The sequence below is a fragment of the Sceloporus undulatus genome, chromosome 4 (assembly GCF_019175285.1).
Source record: "Sceloporus undulatus isolate JIND9_A2432 ecotype Alabama chromosome 4, SceUnd_v1.1, whole genome shotgun sequence".
Taxonomy (NCBI): Eukaryota; Metazoa; Chordata; class Lepidosauria; order Squamata; family Phrynosomatidae; genus Sceloporus; species Sceloporus undulatus.
The window spans coordinates 56,288,760-56,302,159 of NC_056525.1; the positions used below are offsets into that span (position 1 = coordinate 56,288,760).

A 13,400-nucleotide genomic window follows, 5' to 3' on the forward strand; every position below is an offset into this window, starting at 1 on the left:
GCAAACAAATGAAATAACAACAACAACAACAACAATAATTGCAAACAAAAGAAATATCACAGCCCTCTCGCCAGATTGTTCTTCCCATCCACATCCACCCCAGATACTTAGTCCCACTGAAATAATGTGCTGTGTAAGATTAATTCTGATGAGTTATATTTTCACATGCTCTAATCAAATTTTTATTAATATATTTTGAATTTACCGTGAAAGGGTTGTATCCTTTATGGCAAAATACAGAGATCTAATGGTTTAAAAATACTTTTAAAGAATTGTCAGTCCCTCCTCAGGAATTTTACACAAAGTGAAGCTACAACAGCAAGTGACCTACAACTTACCCCTCATCACAGACAAAGGTTACTTCATCACCAAGCTCGAGGTTACCTGATGTTTCTATTTTGCCATTCTCTAAAACTGGAACTTTGCATCGCTTCACTAAAAGTAAAATTAGAACTAACATCACCATCTGCTATCATTGATTTTTAAAATGCAATGGATGTGCTTCTAGACACCTAGGAAATAGTATGTCTCAGATCAGGTGAGGGATTTGACAAATCTAATGCATTTGGCCCACAGATAGCTTTGCAAGGTTGCATACAGGTGGAGGCACCTATTATCGTCAATAGTTAACAGATCTTGGAGCAAAAAGACAAAGGGTGAAGTTCCATCAGGGAGAACTATGCAATGTCTTATCTCCCATCTTCTCAAACCCAGCTTTTAGCTGTTCCAGAAATGGCTGCATAGAAGCAGGGATGCAGGAAGTAAAAGGTGCGTTTGGGGAGGGGAGGGAGGAGATATTATATAGCTCTACCTGGTGGAATCTGAGACCCCTGTCTTGTGCCCACCCTAACAACTGAATCTACAAGTGACTCATATGCAGTATATCTGAAAAAGGATGAAGCCAGACAGAAATGCAATGCTGTGCTCCAATTCATCCTCATATGCTTTGATTTAATCCTCCTGCAGCTATACAACATGCTGCAGATTGCAATGATATATTATTAGATTTTAATAATAGATAAGTATCCCACCCTTCTAAGGAAAATATGGAAATGTACTTCTCCTGACATGTATTAGATCCTCACAACCCAACAAGATACTCACATTCACAAAATGTAGGCGTTTGGGACCATGTTGAATTATCAAGACATTCAATAGAAGGATTTGATCCTACTATAAGCTGATAACCTGGGATGCAGTTGTATTTCAGAACAGTCCCAACAGGATAGCTGTCATTTAATTCTCCACCAATCAGAGTAGCATGGGGTGGGTTCTCTGGAGCAGGGCAATCTCCTGGAGGTAAAGGCAGAAAGAAGGTTTTGAAGTATGGGAAAGTTCAGAAACACTAATGCCATTTTTCTTAACAGGGTCTTTATTCAGAGAATTGATCCTGGGAGTTGCTATTCAAGTACTGTATAGCTGAAATATGACTGACTGCAAGAAGACACCATTCTTTGACCATGTAGACTGTATCAGGTCAATATTCAATAATGTTAAAAAATGAAGGATGCCAAGATATTGTTCACCCAGGCACCCTGAATTTCTTCCCCATTACATACACTGTGTGCTGCACATCCCTCATGTTGTCTCGAATCTGGTAAAATCTAATGTATTGAATGGATATAGTTCCAGATAACAGTCAGCACCTTTTGGAATGCTTGGTATTTTTCTGTCTCCTACTCCATGCTTTGCAATAAAAGTATTGTTTTGAAGGAGGGAAAGCAAAATGAAAACTAAGCAGAAAGTGGACATATACCAGGACTGCCAACGTGAGCACATACCTGTTTCTATAAATGTGCTGGAGTCTTCAGAGACCAAGACACACTGTGAAATAATCAGCCATATAATGCAGTCCCAAAATGGCTAATAATCTAGCTGTTGGCTGCTAATGCTAAGGGCCCATTACCAAGTCACGCTTAACTGAATTTAACTGTTTTCCAGGAGACTCACTATCATTTCTATGGGGGGGGGAGGGGTGATAATACTAACATATTCTGTTTTGGGGGCTAGGCTACCTGCAAAAGCAGTTTACTATGAAATGGAAAGATATCATACACTAAATGTAAGTAGAGATTTTTAAATTGGTTTTCTTCTATAGTCTCAGGCTGTTCAAGTCATAGTCCAGATTTCAGGCTCTGCCAGAGGAATTTAGCACTGCTGTTCCCCCCCCCCCCTTCCTGATTGCTTCCTATTTTGGTTGGTCACCCCAGAAACCCACTGTTTGTCAAATAAATTTCCATTATAAAAACCAGGGGTTTTTTGTTTGCAGCTGTAGCAACAAACTAGAATGTAAAAAAGAATTCCTAGGAGTGTTAAGCTAAAGGATGGCGGACTTTGGGACTCTCCACCAGCAATGCCAGAGTCTCCTTGAAATTTGGGGAAATTATAACTCAAAGGAAGCATGCAAGAGGAGGGTTACCATGGGGATCTTTTCACTTATGTATATCACTACTAACTACAGAATGCTCCAATTTTAAGTAAATAAAGTGTTTATACAGAAATGTGCAAGGACATATATAGAAGAATTGAGGTGACCTTAAGAATCATACAAGGCTATCAGAAAGAAAGGTGTGGAAGGTTGGATAGAGAGAATATGAGACTTAAAGAGGAGAATAATTACAAATCCTGAAGAGAGATCTGTGGAAAAAGCAGAGTGGCTCAGACCACATCTGAGGGTTACACAGAGGGAGCGCTGGTCTATGAACGTCGTGGCTAGGGCTGGGGCAGATTTATACCCAATGTTATGCCCTTGAGTGGTGAGTTGTGTTACATTTGGCATGACAAAGGCCTTAATGGATTTCCTAGAGAACTGACAAAAGGGTCCAAAATGGCTGATGGGTTTAGCTCCAGAGAGAGGATTTGAGACAATCCCTAAATGGTCAGGCAGGAAGGGTGAGTAGGAACATCACAGGGACGTAGCCAGGGCCCCCCCTTCCATTAGAAAAATGAATGGTGTTTGCTGCTGCACCGCCGCACCCAAACCCCATTATAATTGTGGCACTTAGTCTGGACCCCCCCCCTTCCTAAAATTCTAGCTACATCCCTGAACATCATCAGAAGTTGGGGGAAAGGGCATGGCCACTGATTGTTTTAAGATGCAAAGAGCCTGTGAGGGAGAGCGAGGTGATCAGCAAACTCATTTAGCATCTATCTTAGTTTTAGACATAACTTCACATGTCCTTTAGTCAGCATGACTCCTAATATGTATAAATTCTTTTCTTAGAAGAGAAAAAGGCAGTCCCAAATGTACCTAAGCCAGAAGCTTGAAAAACAAGCATAGCTAGCAGAAATAGAAGTTGAAGCACCACGTAAAATTATAGTTTGATTGTGCTGTGGAATACAACATTTGTCACAAAGCAAAATACATTGCATCCTATAACCCAATTCTTGCTAGTAGTTATAATAGGTTATATCTCACCTGAAGTCTCATTCTTCTTATCTCTTGCTGGATAAACGTTGGGGGTGGGGGTGGAAGTGAGGTGGGTGGTCAAAATATCTGGCCAAAGAGAAGAAAAATGAATGTGGTTTAAGTGTTTAGGTCTGTAGAAATTGGCTTTTCAGCATCAAAGCACCATATAACAGTTCTGAAATTCATATTCATACAGTAGAACACCTACCCTTGACACATGTTGGAAATTCAGGGTGCCACATGCTGTCAGCCCCACATTTTACAAACTTATTTCCCACCAGAGAGTAACCAGAATCACAAACAAACTGCAGAACATGCTCATAAGGGTATGAAGGCTGAAATCCAGTTGTCAGCTTTCCATTTTGAATTTGTGGTCTGCTACACTCGACCACTGGAAAGAGAAGAAAAACACTGAAGAAAGTGCTTCTTCCCAATCAGTACCTGGAACAATGTATGTAAGAACCACTAAAAATTAATATTTTGCAGCCATAATGAAATACAATGAACCATGCCTTCTTTTCTTTAGAAAAACTACACAGACTACCATCAAAACAGAACAGAAAAATCAGTTCCATTTCTTTTGGCTTCATATAACTATTCTTCTAGTAACTGCTATCTCAACAACATTTTCCTTATCTCCATATGAACAGTGAGTGGGAATACAGGGGTGAGTAGTAACGTGATTTAAGTGTTTAGCTCTGTAGAAATAAGCTGTTCAGCTTAAAGCATCACATATCAATTATGAAATTCATATATGTATAATAAAACACCTACCCTTGACACATGTTGGAAGTTCAGGGTGCCACATGCTGTCAGCCCCACATTTTACAAACTCAGTTCCCACCAGAGAGTAGCCAGAATCACAAACAAACTGCAGAACACGTTCATGGTTATATATAGGCTGAAATGCACTTGTTAGCCTTCCATTTTGAATTTGTGGTCTGCTACACTGGATAGCTGGAAAGAGAGAAACAATGAATAAGGAAGTGTTTGCATCCAAGCAGTTCCTAGAAGCTTAAGCTTAAAAACAATTTAAAATAACCACCTGTAGCCATAATGAAATATAATCAGTTATTGTTTGCTTTTGTTTGCAGACACTGTATAGAACAACACCAAATCAGACACCTCCAAACCAGTTTCATTTCTTGTGGCTCGCATTAAAAAAACTGAATTAATGAAAGCTATAATATATACAAATACATATTGCTTCAAGTTCTCTAAACTAGTGCTTCTTGGGCTGTCTGATGAGTGAGCTGTGTGTGTGTGTGTGTGTGTATGTGTATGTGTGTGTGTGTGTATAGAACTCCTACCACTATGTGTGAGGTTCCAGTATAATCTTTGGGTCCATTCTGTCAACTGTCTCTCTTTGCCTTTCTTTCTTTCTTTCGTTCCTAGACACATGTCGTACACCAGAAATGATGGCTTACAGGTTGGCACTAATCCATAGACTACTGCATTGAGTATCACTGCTCTAGATGGTTTTAAGAAACACCTTGACCACAAAGTCGGTATGATATATTGGGTATCACACTAGAAGCAAAAGGAAGAAGCATTTTTAAAAAGAATGTTACATTTAATGACATATAAAGAAATGCTTCTATTTCTTCCCTCACATTTTTCTAGAAGCTATTTTCTTATATTTGCCTATGCAACAGCCTTCTCACCCCTCAACTCCACTTTAAAAAGGAGGCATCCACAACTTAACTGGTTCACCAAAGAAATTATTCACTTGAAACTTTTTGGTGTCGTTAGCTGACTTTGAGGTGATCCCGACTCATGGTGACCCTGTGAAAGAGACATCTCCAGGACTGCCTGTCTTCCTCTGCTGTGCCTAAGTCCTGTAAATTCATACCGGTGACATCTCTAATAGCGTCTATCCATCTAGCGTGGGGTCTTCCTCTCCTTCTGCATCCCTCCATCTTTCCTAGCATTATTGTCTTTTCTATTAAGTTATGCCTTCTCATGATGTGGCCAAAGTACAACAACCTCAGCTTGATCATCTTGGGTTCCAGATAGATTTCAGGTTTGTAATATGTGAAGACCCATTTGTTTGTCTTTTTGGTTGTACACAGTATCCTCAGCACTTCTCTATAAATGAATTTTCTTATCTGCTTTCGTCACTGTCCAGCTTTTGCGTCCATACAAGATAATAGAGAATATGGTGGCTTCTACAATTCTAACTTTAGTGTTCAGGTGTATATCTTTACTCTTTAGGATCTTTTCTACTTCTTTCATAGCTGCCCTTCTGATTTTAGCCTTTTTAAAATTTCTTGACTGCAGTCTCCTTCCTGATCAATCTTTGATCCAAGTTACAGGAATACTTTTACTAAGTGGTTCCTTGGTATCTGTTGGGGTTTGGTTCCAGGACTCGCCATTGATACAAAAATCCATGGATGTTTACACTCTATTATTTATTTATTATTTATTATTATTTTTATTGTATTTATACATCACTCTTCAGAAATGTTCTCAGAGTTGCTTACAAATTGGTAATTAGACAGTTAAACACGTTTTAGCAGTTCATGGGATACACAGAACTCTTTTCCAATTACCACATTTCCAATTACCTGGTTTACCTGGTTTTCTTCCTATCAGATTTCTTCACTAACCCAGTTTTCACAACCATACATAGAAATGGAAAATACGATGGCATGAACAATCCTAACTTTAATATTCAGTAATATAATCTTTATGGTTCACGATTTTGTCTAGTTCTGTCATAGCTGCCCTTCCAAATCCTAGTCTACTTCTGATTTCTTGACTGTAGTTACCATTTTGATTAAGGACTGAGCCAAGGTATGGAAAACGTTGAACTATTTCAATGCCTTCATTGGCTACTTTAAAATTACGTAAATTACGTGGAGTCTCCTTCTTTGAATGTTTTTACACAGGGATTGGCTGGCCATCTGTTGGGGGTGCTTTGATACAGTGTTCCTGGATGGCCTTTGTAGTCTCTTCCAGCTCTATGATTCTATGAAATCATCTGTGGTAATTATTTTTGTTTTCTTAATATTCAGTTGTAACCCTGCATTTGCACTTCATCCTTCACTTTCTTCAGTAACAGTTTCAAGTCTTTGCTATTTTTTGCAAGCAGTATGTTGTTATCAACAAATCTTGAATTGTTAATATTCCTTTCTACAGTTTTCACACCTCTGTCCTCCAAGTCTAATCCTACTTTCTGTATGTATGTATGTATGTATGTATGTATGTATGTATTCAGCATAGAAGTTAGGTGACAGGGTGATAAAATGCATCCCTGCCTGACCTCCTTGCCAATGATTCTATTTCTTTGTATTCTGTCCTAACACTAGTCTCTTCTCTTGATTACAGGACATGTGAAGGACTCCGTGCGTAGTCTGGGCATGCTTCTTGACTCGTCGCTTCACCTGACTGCCCAGGTGAATGCGACGGTCAAGAGCACTTGTCATCAGCTTCGGCTGATTCGCCAGCTGCGCCCATACCTGGCCCAGAGGGACCTAGAAACTGTTGTACATGCTCTGGTAACTTCGAGACTGGACTTCTGCAATGTACTCTACATGGGGCAACCCTTATACCAAACTCGGAAGCTTCAAATGGTGCAGAACATGGCAGCCCGGCTGGTCACTGGTGCTCCCAGGACCAGCCATATAACACCTGTTTTAAGGGATCTCCATTGGCTGCCCATTCGCTTCCAAGCCCAGTATAAGGTGTTGGTAATTACCTATAAAGCCCTAAATGGCTTGGGCCCAGGATACCTAAAGGACCGCCTCTCCCCGTACATTCCGCCTCGCACCCTCAGAACGTCTGGGCAGCAGCTACTGAAGGTGCCTGGGGCTAGGTTAGTCTCCACGACTCGGAGGACGTTCTCCATAGCTGCCCCAGCCCTTTGGAACGCGCTGCCCACTGAGCTCCGCTCATCCACTACCCTGGCCCAATTTAGGAAGGATCTCAAAACCTTCCTATTCCAGCAGGCATTCCCCGAATAAATATCCTGTGGGCCTCCCTCCTCTTTCGTGGCCAAGAGGCTGGGCTATGGGGCTTTTTTACTGCTGTCTTGTTTTAGTTGTGTTTTTAATTCTGTATACTGTTTTTAATATGTTGTGAGCCGCCCTGATCGAAGGAAGGGCGGCATATAAATAAAAATGTTATTTATTTTATTTTTTTTATTATTATGCATCAGGACAATAAAATATTCTGGCACACCCATTTGTTTAAAAGTGATCAACAGACTTTCTTGATCTATTCAATCAAAAGCTTTGCTATAATCTAATAAGCACAGCTGATTTTCTTTTGAAATTCTTTGGTGTGCTTCATTATCCAATGTATATTGTAAGAAGAGCCTTAGTGCCTCCTCCTTTCCTAAACCTAGCTTGGATGTCTGGTCTTTTCTCACCCCATATATGTTAAAAGGAAGAACCAAACAGACACAAATCTACAGTTTTAAATAGTGATGTGGAAGCTGCATGCACAGCACTTGTGAGAAACAGGAACAGATGGAACAGCAATACAGCTGTTTCAATGTACAGAGACAGAATCTATTCTAGTTCTTACTAAAATCTGTCAACAAATATGGAAAACAAAACTATGGCAACCAGATGGAAATGTTCCACATACATTCCAATCCCCAAGGAAGGGAACACCAGGGATTGCAGTAACTACAGATATTTGCTATTTACCTTTGCTGTATTGCAAGAAGGATATGTCTCCATCGTCTTAATCATGCAGAGGGACATCCACTGCATTGCTTGCAGTCTGACTGAAATCGATTGAAGTTGTACAGCAAGACAGCATTTGATAGATTACACAGTTAGGTGACTCCACCCATAATTGTATTCTATTATTTTTGTACAATGAATGTGATGCCACATAAGATATCAAAACATAAATTTCCATCACCTTTACATTCAGGTGCAGGTCTATCCCATATTCCATTTACACCATCTTTTGCAGTTATACAGACAATACTTGAATTTCCAATGAGGGAAAGGTCTCTGCCACAACTGTACGTTACCACATCGCCAACAGTATAGTGATCAAGAGATGTATCCCCACTGTGTGTTCCATTTAAAATAGTGGGTGGGCGCTCACAAGGGATTCCTATAAGAGATTCAGCATTAATGGTTCAAACACACATTATAACAGCATAATGATCACTATTAGGGTTGCATTCAGAGGTTGGAATGACCTTATTGATCTCTTTCACCAGTTTCCTTTCATCTATTTTCAAAAATGTCTGGCTTCTCCTGGCTCTTTCCAAAGCTGTTAGTTCTCCTCATGCACCACTTGCAAACAACCTTGGAGTTATTTCAGCACACCACCCTCCTGCTTTAGCAGAAACTGCAGGCAGCACCAGGTGCTTAGCAACAACCATTATGGCAAGTATATTAGACTGTGTCAGAAAGCACCCTGGGCTTTGTTTATACCTCAGCTGGGATGGCATGAAGAGGGAAGGAGGCATAGAAGAGAGTGTATGGTTATATAGTATAATAGTCACAGTTACTATTCCTTTATGCTTTCAGGCAACGATACAGTTTTCTAGACAATTTTGTAGTGGGAATAGTACAGATATTGACGTGTACAAAAGCCTGGGTAGACTAAAGGATCTTCAATACTGAAATGCACTGAGACAAACATAAACAAGCTTAAAGGAACAGTTCATCTTACTTGCACACAATGGAGGGTCGATATCCCACAGAACCTTGTTACCCTCGAACAAAGTACAACGAGCAGTTGTCCTGCCTATTGGTCTGTACCTAAAAAAAGAGAGATCTTACATTTTTAAAAAGGGGATATAAAATAAACAGTGTGTACATATGAGGTATCTTGTACCTGGTAGGTTTATTTTATTGAAATCACTTATGTCCCCCTCTACTGTATTTCTGGGCCCCTTACAGAAATATAAGATAATCAAACCAGCAGTTCAAAACAGGGAAGCAGAACTAGTGTAAGAATATATCAGCAGACAGATTAAAATATGTTCAGGTACTGTATATACTCATGTATAAGTCTAGAAATTTTGGTCAAAAAATTGACCCAAAAACCTAGGTCGACTTATCTACAGGTCAATGTAAATACTATTTTAACTCTTATTAAAAAGAAAACCATTCCCTGATTAAAGGCAAGAGTGCAATCTGTCCTGGAGGCACTGACCTCCCTCTACTCTCTCTTCCATCCAGCCTCTAGTGTGAGCCAAAACAGTTATGCCTGCCATAATTTTGTAGGTTCTTTGGCATTGTTTTCCTTTGCTTCATCATTTAGGTCCTTTGTTGCATGAAGCTAAGTTTTATCCTCGACTTATCCAAGGGTCATATCAAAATCCATAATTTTGCCCCCAAAACCTGCAGTCAACTTATACAGGAGGTCAACTTATAGTTGAGTATATCTGGTAATACTGAAGGAGTTCTTTGCCTATTACCCTAAAGACATAGAATGGATGCCATGAAAAGCTCTCTTTAGAAAAAATTTCCACAGGGTTCTCTAACTAAAATGGCTTGTTCTCTGGTTGCTACCAGCTTCATCTAAAGACAAGTACAAATGACTTTAACTCTGGAGAGAAGATTAGCATAAATGGCAGAGCAACACAGTTGCCTGTTACAATTTTTGAAAATTCCAAACAAGCATCCCTGTGCCTGAGCCTACAAAGTGCTCTCAGTTCATTGCCAGGTGCATCTTTGTCAGTCTAGAAACAAAAGAATAGGACGATCATGGGCATGTGAATCCACAGAATGCTGTACATCAAAGGAAGGGAGAGAAAGTGAAAATTCCCTTTGGCAAAATCTGCTAGGACCTGAAGTCAAATGTGGAGGATGGTGATGGTCAGGTGTAACAACTACGCCATACTTGCTCTGTTTCTCCCCTGCCTTTTCACAGCTATTCATGCATTCACCTATCTCTCACATTTAGGCTTAGAAAGACTTTCCAATGGCACTGCAACTTTTTTCAAAACCTAACTACAAAGTTTTTTCAGGGGGAGTTCCAGATGGCAGGGCCATAGGCCTGATCAAAAAGCTATGTAGTCTGGTGGTTCTCCATCCCTACTCTAGAGTGTTCATGGATGAGCTTCTCCTGCAGAAAAATGCTATGCAATAGAAATTTATTTATTTAAATTTTAAAAATTAAATAAATAGATAGTAGAAACCACTATAAATACATAGTAGAAACTGTATCACTACTCTTGGGTTTTTCTTTAAAAATAGCTATAAATCATTACACGCAAACAAATAGCAGTTGGAAAGAACAGGTTGTCATGCAGCATAGACTCATCGGCTTTCTCAGTTTGGGAGATACAACAGTAAAGATTTAGTCTGTCAAACTTGTCGAAATAGTATAGGTGAACATCAGTTAGTGGCAGATCTTCTTCCTTTTATTTGCTGAGGATAGTACAGCAGTCAGAGATTGAGTGACTCTGGCCTGTTACAGACTGCCAAAATAAAGCTGCTTCGGGTCTCTTTGGAGGTATGCTATTTAAATGATGCATGGGTCCTAAGAGTCCCGAGGTCGAGCCAAAGCCACACTCCATTCCTAAGCAATGGAGTGCAGCTTTGGTGCAGCTTCCAGATTCTTAGGGTGCATGCATCATTTAAACAGTATACCTCCAAAGAGACCCAAAGCAGCTTTATTTTGGCAGTCTGTAACAGGCCTCTGTCTGCTTTCTCAACATTTCTTTTGGTCACAGTGGCCAAAAGAGATGAGAAAGGAGCAATATACTTTGTATTTCTCTAGGAATGGCCAGAAAATAGAATACTTTGGGAAAGCCCCTGGAAATAACAACAGACTGGTCCAGATATTTAGCCCAAAATTCCACACCTAAAACAAAGCAGTACCATTTGCCATCAACCAGTCTTGCTGTAAACAAAGGAATATGACCTTCCTAACTACCGTATATACCTGACTATATGTCGAGAAATTTATGCCCCAAAATGGGCTCCAGGATCATGGGTCAACTCATATATGGGGCATTAAGTTAATATTGCTTATAAAAGCCTGAGACAGACAGGTGAGAAGTGGCGTGCCTGCGGCGATTCTAGGGTTCTGGAGTGTGCAGCAACTGCCCACCCTGGAACCCTAGAATGTGCCACCACTGGCATCATGCTGGCCTCTTTCCATACGGGGCACGTGACCATGATGCAAGCATGGCACCGCGTCCACACCTCTATGAATCTCGCTTGCGTCATGGATGCGTCAACGTACGCCAAAAAGAACCCAGTCTTTTCAGGTTCTTTTTTGGTCTGGAGGGATGCTGCGTTGTTTGGCTACTGCAGCATCCCTCCAGAAGAAAACTAGGCACCTCCAACCCACCCTTTTGGGGCAGTCTGGAGAGCCCCAAAGTTATTAAAATAAGTGCCCACCATTCCTTCATAGCCAGGGAGCTTTAAACAGCTCACTGTTTGAGTCCCTGCATACTCTTCTCTCTGTGTGTGTGTTATCCCTCAGCCTTCCTTCTTAGCCAGAACTAACAAACAGCTGCTGAGACAAGGCGGAGGGAGGGAGGGAGAATGTGCCCAGGCTTGTACCTCATTTTGCAAGCCATGAGCCTTGGAAATGATGGTGGTAAGGGAAGAGAGGGAGAGAGAGAGAGAGAGGTTTCTAACCATTTTTACAAGTCATGACTCATGAGTCTTGGAAATGCTGGTGGTAAAGGGAGGAGGGGGGAGAGAGAGAGAGAGAGAGAGAGAGATGAGGTGTGTTTCCCCATTTTCCATGCCGAGACTGTGACCCCTGAGAGAGAGAGAAGTAGGGAGGGAAGTAGTGCTTTGTTTCCCCCTTTAGATCTTTTGTAACATGCCCCAGTGTTTGACCCTTGATTTATCCACAGGTCATATCAAAATGATTTTGGCCCCAAAAACTGCCCTCGACTTGTAATAATTAATAATAATTTGTTTTATTTATATACCGCTATTCATAGCGGTGAACAGCAAGTAAGCTAATTAGCAAGTAAGCTAATTTGCCCCCAACAGTCTGGGTACTCATTTTAGCAACCTCGGAAGGATGCAAGCCTGAGTCGAGCTTGGGCCCTTTTGGTGGTCTTGAACTCACAACCTTGTAGTTTTGAGTGGATGGCTGCAGTACAGGCATTTAACCGCTGCACCACCAGAGTTCCTACATGAGGTCGACTTATACACGAGTATATACGGTACTTAAGGAGAGCATGTTCCTAGAATACAAGATGAAATTCAGTCTCTCTTTCTAATGGAATGTATTAAGTTGTAATGAGAGTGGGGGAAACAAGCAAAGAAAGCATCAGAGTCTGTTCCAGCTAGACATTCCTCCCCTCCCTAATCCACTCAGATTAACTGACAGTAAGACATATAGGTTAGATCTGCCTAAATTATGTTTTGATGGTTTCTGACTATAATTTTCTTAATGTATTTATAAATTAATAAATTATAAATAAAACATTAATTGCAAGATGCTTTGGAAGGCCCATTAAGATGTGATATATAAATACGTATTACACATAAAATTGGTTCAGGCTTTGGTTCTGTCTATAAATGTTTCAAGAATTAATATATGGGTGACTTGAATGCACACACACGCACACATACACATATCAAACCCCTCCCAGGGGTTTTACACAAATTGGTACTGAGAGGGACATGAATATGGCTGAACTTATGCTTTCTGATTCTGTAACCTGCTTGCTTCAAGATCTAGAGTTTAACGGACCAAATAAGCGAACAGGAAACCCAGAGTGAGTGTGCTCTGAGATGCAAAGAGCAGTGATTTACAGTAGATTCATTGAATGAACTAGATAGTAAAGTGCAAGGTTGGGCTGCATGGCCCCTACCTTTTGTTACTGTGTGTGACCATAGGACACACTTAACCCTCACCCCTCCTTTCTCTAGAGAGCTCTGAAGAATACAGCAGCCTTCAAGAAGAACAAGATCATGCTAGCTAGTATCTCTTTGCATTCCAGACTCCTAGCAAATGTAGAGCCAATAAGAAAATGCGTGACCATTGCGTGGACAGTGAACGCAACCAATTATTTGTTGTTTAAACAATAACCAATTAA

The 13,400-nt window shown here is 40.5% G+C and overlaps 1 protein-coding gene across 7 annotated transcripts in view; it reads right to left on the minus strand.

Annotated features, from left to right (window-relative positions):
* Nucleotides 1-13,400, minus strand: part of LOC121928680 (complement receptor type 2-like) — a 44,173-nt gene that overhangs the window by 12,590 nt on the left and 18,183 nt on the right. For 6 of the 7 annotated variants that reach the window (XM_042463738.1, XM_042463736.1, XM_042463733.1 and 3 more), the window contains 7 exons: nucleotides 9,053-9,141; nucleotides 8,285-8,485; nucleotides 4,184-4,366; nucleotides 3,618-3,800; nucleotides 3,419-3,496; nucleotides 1,105-1,293; nucleotides 339-435 (listed from right to left, as the gene is read on the minus strand). In XM_042463738.1, coding sequence (XP_042319672.1) covers nucleotides 339-435; nucleotides 1,105-1,293; nucleotides 3,419-3,496; nucleotides 3,618-3,800; nucleotides 4,184-4,366; nucleotides 8,285-8,485; nucleotides 9,053-9,141 — 1,020 coding nt within the window. The remainder of the gene's footprint in view (nucleotides 1-338; nucleotides 436-1,104; nucleotides 1,294-3,418; nucleotides 3,497-3,617; nucleotides 3,801-4,183; nucleotides 4,367-8,284; nucleotides 8,486-9,052; nucleotides 9,142-13,400) is intronic. The other variant, XM_042463740.1, reaches the window with a different exon arrangement.